Here is a 10,070-nt window from a genome sequence, read left to right on the forward strand (position 1 = left end):
TATTCCTCGTTTCATCAAGTGACAGTACCTGAGCCAATATTTCCATGGTGGTCTATATTCCGGAACACTTTTTTCATCCTTAGTAACATAACAGGTTGGTGGATCTCCGAGAAGGCTGTTATTATTGTTTTTCAATTAGTTACAATGAAATTCATCTATTTTAGGCTCATAGGGATAGTTAAAGCAATCGTATGATCGTAGCGCACTACGTAAAAATTCTGATTTATTGTGCCCCCTGACCACGTTTTTACTGCAAGTAGTTTGCAAGTCGTTGCAATTTTGTATGAATTTGGTTTGTGCTCCAACTCTGTAGTATCTAAGATCTATCTATACGTCACACTTCAAACCATTAATACTCCTAACGACAACTGGGGTTCATATCTTTTTCCTCGGCTACGGTGATTATTAACTGGACCCTTGAGATTTCTTTATCTATGTAACCTCAGTAATACTTACTGAAATTAAACATTTTGAATTAACTTTATGTGACAGTTCAACTTGTGTGTGTGCGTGAGTGTAGGAATACATATATATATATATATATATATATATACATATCTTTTAATAAAGCTGCTACCAAGGCAAAAAATGAACATAACCAAGGTTCCGAAATCACACAGTTGACAAATTAAGCCAAGCATCGAGGGCTTCCCATCGTGTTGTCAAAAGAAAGATTCTCAGTCCATTCCTTGAAAGAATTAGGTTAACAATACCAGTGTCTTAAAACAGCATTCATTCGCATGACGTGGTGAAACCAATTTTCTCATCAAAACTACAGAAATAAAAACTTGATGAGTTAACATGAAGAGTCATTTTTGGAGCTGCCTTCACACAAAACGAGGATTTCTTTGTCGGAGTTGAACCGAACAGTTGCAGGGATGGATTTGGAAGTGGTAGATTACAGAGGCTTTCCACACATGAGTGAAGTTTCTTTTTGAAGACGCTAGTCTGAGTGTCACAACAAAGGCAAGGAAAGAGTAGTAGCTTACGAGACACTTGATGCAGTAGCAGCAGCCCATCACCTCCTCCTCCTCCTCTTCTGTCTTTCCCCCCCAAAGCAAAGAGAGACCCACCTCGCCATTTGACACTGTGGGTTTGTTTCTATCGCCTCTGTGCACAGTGACCACGATCACGAGGAAGAGGAGGAGGCGGTGGAGGAGGAGCATCGCATCTCTTGCTCACAGGGAGCACATCGGTTATTATTTTGCCGTTTCCCTTGCCTCGTGCACTATCGCCCTTCTTGTTCCATCCTATTGCAACGTCAGGTAATCGTGGCTTCTTACGTCTTTCGCTTTGGAACTTTCTGACGCTCTTTGTTTGCCTTACCGTCCTGGTACATCACCCGCTCGTCTTGATTGATTGTGTAAGGAAGCCTGGAGGTCGTTTTTTCATGGGCATTATTAGTATTCATGTTTTTAGATGTGTTGAGCTGGGCACTCTAGCGATCCCTTCCCTTTTCTCGGGACGTCATATGTACCTCCTCCACTCGCTTGCACATGGGGTTTTTAGGGTAGGTTCTTTTTGCCTCAATTTGTGAACTAGATAACAGTCTCTATTGCTCGTATAATTCTCTTCGGGTTGTGTCGAGTGTTGATTTTAATGGCATTGGTTTGATGGTGAGCGAATTAGTTGTTTTCTCGGGAGTGACATTGTACCATGCCCAGCCTCGACAAGCTTTGAGCATAAAAACTTTTTGGGTCAAGGACATATTCTGGCTTCTGTTGAGTACTCTCAGATGTCCTGTCGTTAAATTCGGCACTGCAGTCAGGCGCTAGGGCTGAAGTACGTCTTTTCTTTCGATTAGGTACTGCTGACTGAGTCAATGTGGTGGTTATATAGCAATTCTGAACGATTCAAGTAAGGGAATAATTCGTGAAATTGGGAGCATGAGCGTTATTCAATATGGCGTTCGTAAACTTGCAATCTAGGTTTCCAGGCGACTGTATTTGGTCTGGCATTTGAATGTATGTATTCAGCGGATTCACCTCGTGGTTACGATTATTCTTGTAGTAGAATTTTATGGATGCCATCATCTTACAGTTCATTGAAGCCTTGACGAATTTGACCGACAGAAGCAGTGAAGAGCCTTACGCGGAGCTTTAACAAGAACAGGGGTGGGAGTGCATGTAGGGTGAATTTCAGCTTGCGGAGCCTCCGCATCTACGGACAATGCGAGGAGACCCGTAAATGTTTTTTTGTAACGACGGCCGGGCGGGAAAACTTTCTCGGCAAGGTGGATAGTTAAGGAACTTGTGGAGATCAAATGGAGGGAATTGATGAGGGAGAAGAAGCTCACAATATGCAAGGAGAATCCCCTGAGGTCACTAAGGTGGGCCATACACGGGAGGCCATGGAAGTGGAGGTTATAGAAGGTGTAGAATTTTTAGGCAATACTCATGAGCAGGAGGAGGATCTCCCATCCATTGAAGGCCGTAGCAACGTAAACACCAATGAGTTGGATGCCTTTGAGAAAGAAAGAGGGGAGCCTTTGGATCCAAGTATTGTTTCGAAAAATGGAGAAGGTCCACAAGATATTGCTCATGTGGATCATCGTAAGAATGGATTAGTTGACTTGAATGAGGAGACCAGCGAAATAGATGTATATCTTATGGTACCAGCTGGCGATGCGTTAATGACAGAACAGGATGAAGCACTTTTGGGAGGAGATACGGAAATGATCGAAGATGCTAGTGAGGACACTGTCGCGTTGCAGCGAACTAAACCTATGGACAATCATTCTGTGACCTCTGGTGGAGCTGCACATGGTCATATAGTAGAGGATTTGAATGGGTCTAGAGGGAGAGATATGGAAGCTCATGGTCAGCATCAGCTGGCAGAAAATGTTGCAGGACATGTGGCAGTGAATTTGTCAGCAGTTTCAGATGGTGGATCTGGTGGAGACGCTTCTTTGGAAGTTCTTGTCGCAAGTTACAATGCATGCTCAGATCATGGCGGGGCTCTCGTTAACAGAGATGTGGATAATCAACAAATGGAAGCTTCAGAGCTTGTGGACAATGAGAGGAAGGAATGTTCCTCGGTTCTGAGTAAGGAGAATGATAGCGAGAGTGGCAGGGAATCATCTGGTAACTTGAAAGACAGCTCCAGCTCTAAAGTGGATCTTTTGCCATCTTCTGACTCTCGAGCAGTGTTTAGTGATGCGAGTCTGGCTCAAATGCAAGCTCAGATTCTTGTGATGGGAATCTTAAGGTAAATGCTGTTATTAATCTGTCGACTTCGCATCTCTAAATGACATATCGGTAACTGTTTTAGGAGACAAATTTAGTCCCTTTATTTTAGAACTGGACTTGTTAGATAATGCTGATCAAATCTTATTTCTTCAATCCCCTAAACGAATCATTTATTTCCTTTTATCTCTAGTATAGGGTAGAATTATGGGTACTTTGTAAATCTTTACTTGTAAGAGTGTTAGGTGGCCATACCCCACTGACTAGGATCTTTGGGACATAATTTACACTTACCAATCAATATTAGCATGTCGTGTCCTTAGCCACACACTAAAACCCATAACTAGTGTCGACCACTGCGATTTATGATTCGGAAAACAGTGCCTAATGCCGAAATGCTACTATAGCTCTTGGAACACTTTCCTATTTCACTGCCGTCGAAATTGGTGACAACTGAGCTCACCCACACTACTCATCTTTACACTAGATGTTATCTGTTGTTTCAGGAAGGGAAATAATCCAAGCAACGATCTCCTGGAGTCCGCATGCCCTCAAAGCTATGAAGGTGAGCCTCACATACATTGATTTCAATAGTTTATTAAAGTCACTGATTATTGTGCAATTTCACTTGTCTATGCTCACATAATGCGAGTTACTCATTAATGTTATGTATCATGTCATAACGAGGAGTTCCGTTGTTTAGATAAAAATCTCTAAATGAACCTTCTATTGGGTATCTTGTGGTCCGTGATTCAGGTGTCGGGGATCCACCACCTTCAAAGAAGAGAAAGCCTTCTGGTACGGAGGCGTTACCGCGAGAGGCCAGCAAAGAGCCCTCTGGCCATGCTGGGATTGCGACTAATCTGATGACGTCCGTGAAGGAGAATCTGAACTTATCTGAGGATCCTTTGCTTCTCGAGGATGAAACTTACAGACAACTTCGTTTAGCGCAGAGAAGTGCTCATGATGCAATGTCAACTGCCGCTTCAGCCCTTGCTCAAAGCCACATAGCTTGGTCTCAGATCCGAACAGGGGATCACTCAGAGATAGAAATTGCTAGGGAAGCTCAGATAGCCTCTGTAGCTGCCACTGTTGCGGCTGCTACTTCAGTTGCGAAGGCTGCTGTGGAGGCTGCAAAAGCCATTGCCAATGTGTCCATGAAAGATTTTTGGCGAGGTGGAGATCAGGTAGGTTGCAGATCTCTTACGGCACTCACCAAATTCTTCGGCCTACCTAGGTTTGGATTTCACTATGTTCAGCAGTGTCTGAAAATTTTGCTACTTGTACTATTTCATGCTTCTTGCTTGAAGTATTCGATGAGTTTTGAGGTATTTGGATTACAAGGTTATAAGACATGTGAGTCGCTTAAACAGTGACACGCTTTGCGAAATGAGAGAACATTTTGCCTGTGCATTACAGTATTGCTATATTTATGAAATTATATCCCTCATTTTGTTTCTTTAGAAGGAGATGTGTATCTGATTATAAAGAAAATCCTTGCAGAATGGAAAATCCGCTTTTCCTCTGAGCAAGGAAAACAAAAAATCTAAACCAGATAGGAGTCAAAAGTCTCAAATGCTGGCCTCCGAAGCCGCAGGAATGGCCTCTGAAGATGTTACACAAACCGGGACTGTTCTGGCTTTGGCTTCTGGCAAGGCATCTGGAGGCAGTAAAACGAAGCGAAAAGTTTTACCCAAAGCGAAGAATAGAAAGAAATCTAGGGCGGGGGGTCGAGCCCAGCGTCCTTTGACACAGAGGGATAACGGTCAGCCGGAAGCGCTGACCAAGGAAAATGTACCGCACGAGGATTTAATGGATGCTGGAGTTGGTGTGGATATTGATGAAAATTCTAAGAGTTTTGCAGAAGGCACAGCAGTTGAGGTAAGAAATAATCGATTTGTCTTTGTTTATTTGACGTGAATGGTGTGGGCAGATGCTGTGCATTGATTGCTTAACACTTTTTCATTTGTTTAAAAGCGGCATCACGTCTTCAGCGGTATGGCGTTAACAAGAATGGCTTTGCATGTAGGTGATGACTGATGAGGAAGGACTGCGAGGTGGTTGGTTTTCTGGAAAAGTTTTAAGGATAGATAAAGTACAAGCATACGTAGTTTATGATGAAATTCTTGATGACGATGGTAATCTCTCCTCTTCGCACCAAGAAAACGATCTCTGCTACTTCAGTCCTTGTAATTATGTTATTGTATGCGGAGGAGTTGTTTTGATTTTGGTATTGATCTGATTCTTAAATTCAATTTTTTTAGTTTTGTACTTGAATTGATTGCATTATGGCATGTAGGTCTCTGTATTCACTACTCTGTACTACCACATGCTCAGTAAGTAGCTTGCATCATGTAGGTTCTGGAAAAGTAAAAGAATGGTTTCCTTTGAAGGCCAGTGGACCACCTTCAGGTTCACGGAGACAAGTGCGTCCTTTACATCCGTACAGTTCTATTAGAGAAGCAAAATCTAACAAGCGGCAGCGCATAGCTTCAGGAACTCGGACTTGGGCAGTCGGTGAATGTGTTGACGCATATATTGAGGATGGGTAAGGATAAATGCCTTAGTCACAACGATCCTGGCCACTGAATTTAGGTGGTTTTCCTGTTTGATGCAGTCCTTTTCTTCCTCTCTCTTTTGAAAGTGTTGCAGAGATATCTATCCATATATATATATATATATATATATATGAGTGTGTGTAAGTGGTTTTGCGTCTAAACGGTGCAGATTTCTACACTCATAACTTCCTAACTTCAGTACCATGTAATTTGAGTATGCCTGTACAAGTATTTTCAGGTGAGGACCTTTATCGCATGTGTAAAAGCAAATGTTAACGCTATTTGTTCACCGAGCGAGTTGACTTCTAGAGTAATATCTTACGATCCTCATCCCTATAACAGAGTATGGAAGACCTGTTTTGGGGCTATTTCTGAGGGGTGCCTAACATCTAAGAGCTTTGTTCCGTTGGAAATAGAAAATCGACCACAAAAATTTTAAACGAGGTTGAGTTAGATTTTTTTGCAGTTTCTGTCACGTTTCTTGGAGGTGCGAGTTGATTTGTAATCTATCGACATGCTTGCAAGCAGATGGTGGGAAGGGAATATTATTGAGCTAAACGATCTTGATGAGGCCAAGGTCACCGTCTATTTTCCGGGGGAGGATGACACACAAACTGTGAAGACATGGAACTTGAGGCCGTCATTGCAATGGGACGATGGAGTGTGGGTGCCCTCGGCGGATTCCACCATCACCCATGTACCAACAGTCTGCAGAACTTCACTTGATTATTGTCTTGTATCTTCTAGTTTCCTGCTCGGATCTTACAGTTGTTTTGAATGAAGCAGTCTGCTTTTTCGTTGTTGCACTAGCGTGTTGAAAAACTTGAGCGAAGTACTAGGGCTAATGGAATAATGGTGAGTGGCAGGTGAAGACGGGAGGTACAAGTAGCAAGTTAAAGAGGAACAAGCCAGTCAAGGATGATGCTCGGGAGTTAAGTGCAGAATTTATAATGAAGGATAAAGATCTCGATAAGGAAGTTGCTGAACCTACTCTTCTCTCATCCACACGTAGGAGGAAAGCCCCAGAGGCAAGTGATAAAGCTTCAAACGGGAAGAAAAGCTCTTGGAACGTTGAAGATCCCAGCAATGAGGTTGATGGATCCACTCTTCCTGAATTTACTTGGAAATCTCCCGATCGTAAGGAAAAGGCGAGAGTGGGAGCGGCCATAGCCTCTAGCCAGATGAAGTCCAGAAATAAGGCATTTGGCGGCAGAATAGCAAGCGGCAAGGATACGAAGGCTCATGTCAAAACAGAAGATAAGGACGCTAGTACTGTTGCATCACCAAAGAAACTAGACCTTGATGTGGACCAAGGTTTAACGAAAGCCGTAAACAGAAAAGAAACACCAAAAGTTTCGATGACAAGGACTAGAGGAAAACTCAAAGATAAAAAGCAGCAAAAGAAAAGACCAAAAAGGAGATGATCGATTTTTATGGTTGGCATGATTTTCGTTTTATCTGTCTTAGATAATTGGTGCTCGTGTATTCTTTATTATATCTGCAGTGGGCTATTAGGAAGTCTTGATTTAGTTCTCATCTATTTGCAAAGTACAATAGAAAAGCACTTCTGGATATACATCTTTCCACCCGTATAAATACTAATGCTTCTCTATTGTACTTTGTAGAGGTTTTAAAATTTTATCTAGAATCTGTGGAGACTAGGAGTCGTATAATTAGAGAAAAGGTCTGTATCAATTTGCTGATTATGCAGTGCTGTACAGAAAACGTGAAGTACCTCAACTTGGAACAACTCAAGCTGAGAAAGTCAGGGTGTTGGGTATCCAATTAAAGGATCGAATACTGAAGTCATGTACCTTATGCTCAAGCTAAGGTGATGGTGGTTGTGGTTTGTACTTAGGTATGATGAATCCAGCATCAACGGTGGGCCTGGCCCCGACAAGATATCTGTAATGCATCACCTCCCCTAGCATTGCTTGTTTTTGTAGGCAGCCTAGATAGTAGGCAACCATAGTTTTGGTTGGATGCAGGGTTCTCATCTCTGCTTCTAAAGCTTCAGTATTTTTTTTTGTTAAAGACATCTGGTAATGGTCACCCACGTTTATTGAAGAATAACTTGGTTTCTCTGATCAGGAAGACAGATTGAAAATTTATCTCAGTCAAGAAAGGCATCACACTATATATGTGGTGGGGCATGTTATGAGTACAATCACTGTGGAAATTCACATCTGAGATAAAGCAAACAATATAGAGATGAACAAGAGTTATGAAAATGGCTGTTCAAACCTGCAAGGGGGGCAGAACTTATGGCAAAAATTAGCAGTCCAAGGAATTTGGTGTTGTGGTGGAATGAGTTGGAAGCAAACATCAAAAATGTATATAACACAGTTTTTTTCAGTAGATATGTCACAAAATGATATAAGAATTTTACATGATGTGTGATAAAATGGTGTATTTGATTGAAATATATGATTAAAAGTAAGCATTGATACTGATGATAGATAGATTTTCTTGCCAAAATAGATTGTATTGAAAAGTTGTGTCTATGGTAACCAACATCAATGTATTAGTAACAAATTCATTAATTGATCTGGATATTTGGAATATGGATCATTGTTGTTTAAAAATGTTTTATAAAAAAGGCAAGTGGGATCTGAAGTTAACACGTGCGATTTATAGCATTTTGGTTTTAAAATCTATAAAAAGGTGTGCCTGAAGACAATACAAACTTGGAATGTCAAAGACCTTTTTACTGTGAAGCTTCAAAAAAGTTATATTTTTAAAATGTTTGCAACCAACATCAATTCTTCTTGTTAGTTTCTTTTTCAAAATATATATAATTTCTCAAGAGAATTTTTTTTGGATATTTTTCTTCCCTTTTTCAAAAGTAGATTTGTTAGTTTGTTTGATTTGATTTTCATCTGAAAAATAAACTTTCTATTGTATTGACCTTTATTGAAATAGTTCATTTTATCAAACTAAAAGTCCAAGTTTGTAAGTCATCAAAATAATTTTTGATGAATAGCAATTGTATTTATATTCAATACAACGTTCAATTTTGAAATTGATTTTTTTTAAAAAAAAGGGTACATTAAATTTCCAGAAAATAATCAGAAAATAATATATTAAGCTGATAAGGATTAGATTGCAATAAAAAAAAGTGTCAAAAAGGAAAACATTTTTGATTCTGTAATTTTAAATCTTGAAGATAAATTGAGCTTTTTCTATCATATTAATAATTAATATATAATAACTATAAAAAATCATAGGCCCCCATAATTTCAAAAACACTTAATTTTGAAAACATATCTTAATGTTGTAGCTAAATTCATACTTTAGTAATGAATTAATGATATATTATAATTAGATTTCGTATAGAATAAAATTATGTAAAGATAGAGAAATTGTAAAAAGTTGCTCATAAAATCTATGTGGGAATGTATTTTTTAAAAAAAATATCCATAAAAAATATAAAAATACAATGTATATATTTATATATATATATATAGAAATCATCTATGTAATTATTTAAAAAACCAATGTGATTATATTAGTAAGTTATAATTGTGCAAAAAAAAATCAATGTGAACAAAAAGTTTATATAGTTTTATTGATGCATCAAAAACATTCTTGTAGTAAATCAATATAACTTTTTCATATTGTAACACTATTAGAATCCTTTGTTCATATTCATATATATTTTTAAATGTAAACTATAATTTTATATTACGAATTAATTCAAAATCAATAGTTTAAATATGGCTAATAATATTATGTTTGATCCGCCAACATAAAAATATAACCTAAAAAACCATTTTCAAATTTTCAAAACAATAAAAAACATCAAGTCTTAAAATTTATTAAATACATATATTTTGCTTAATGCTATCAATAGAAGTTATGAAATTCAATCTTAATTGTACACTATAACAGAATATGTAATACAACAAAATCTAGTACAACAAAATATGTTGTAGTATATAATGTTTGTTTTTTTTAATCATGTCTTTTAAAGAAATTGTTACTAAGAATTAATTTTGAAATAAAAATTTCAAAAATGATGTTGATATTGAATTTACAGTCGTCAAATATTAGCTTCTGATAAAGTGATTTTATTTATTTATTTATGTATAAATGGATTTATACAATTTATTCAAATAAGGAATGACTACCTAATAGGTTTTTTTTTTTTTTTTTTTTTTTTTTTTTCATAAGTTTTTAAGAATTTAGCCTTTTAACATCAGTGTGTTAATTTTCTCAAGACAAGGTGCTAAGTCATTACAATATCAATAATTTGGAATGTTCTTACTTCAACCCATAAATCAATTATATTTGGTAGTTTCACCACCCTTTCAAGTACTATTCATAG

The 10,070-nt window shown here is 38.2% G+C and overlaps 1 protein-coding gene across 10 annotated transcripts; it reads left to right on the forward strand.

The window, feature by feature from the left end:
- Nucleotides 1-30: 30 nt before the first annotated feature.
- On the forward strand, nucleotides 31-8,307 carry LOC112275626 (uncharacterized). 10 transcript variants are annotated; one of them, XR_002967770.3, is made up of 11 exons: nucleotides 1,057-1,265; nucleotides 2,073-3,207; nucleotides 3,692-3,750; nucleotides 3,942-4,372; nucleotides 4,689-5,066; nucleotides 5,215-5,323; nucleotides 5,544-5,733; nucleotides 6,272-6,440; nucleotides 6,610-7,179; nucleotides 7,602-7,650; nucleotides 7,835-8,307. XR_002967770.3 is itself a non-coding variant. In XM_090246516.1 (10 exons), exons 3-10 carry the CDS (start codon nucleotides 2,264-2,266, stop codon nucleotides 7,165-7,167), a joined length of 2,838 nt encoding a protein of 945 aa, XP_090102642.1. In that variant the 5' UTR covers nucleotides 31-94; nucleotides 1,121-1,265; nucleotides 2,131-2,263; the 3' UTR covers nucleotides 7,168-7,910. The 10 variants fall into 10 exon arrangements, 7 of the variants coding, with proteins under 7 accessions (XP_090102642.1, XP_090102641.1, XP_090102644.1 ...); XR_016500247.1 differs by having other exon boundaries at nucleotides 7,465-7,650; nucleotides 7,835-8,136; XM_090246516.1 differs by adding an exon at nucleotides 31-94 and having other exon boundaries at nucleotides 1,121-1,265; nucleotides 2,131-3,207; nucleotides 6,610-7,910.
- Nucleotides 8,308-10,070: the final 1,763 nt, after the last annotated feature.

The sequence above is a fragment of the Physcomitrium patens genome, chromosome 23 (genome assembly GCF_059467195.1).
Source record: "Physcomitrium patens ecotype Gransden chromosome 23, ASM5946719v1, whole genome shotgun sequence".
Taxonomy (NCBI): Eukaryota; Viridiplantae; Streptophyta; class Bryopsida; order Funariales; family Funariaceae; genus Physcomitrium; species Physcomitrium patens.

Bases quoted from the DNA above. Each gene is read 5' to 3' on its own strand.
- LOC112275626 (XM_090246516.1), top strand. From the start codon at position 2,264: ATGGAGGGAATTGATGAGGGAGAAGAAGCTCACAATATGCAAGGAGAA. The intron at 5,734-6,271 runs GTAAGGATAAAT...GCTTGCAAGCAG, and splicing joins GACGCATATATTGAGGATGG to ATGGTGGGAAGGGAATATTA. The intron at 6,441-6,609 runs GTACCAACAGTC...GGTGAGTGGCAG, and splicing joins CGGATTCCACCATCACCCAT to GTGAAGACGGGAGGTACAAG.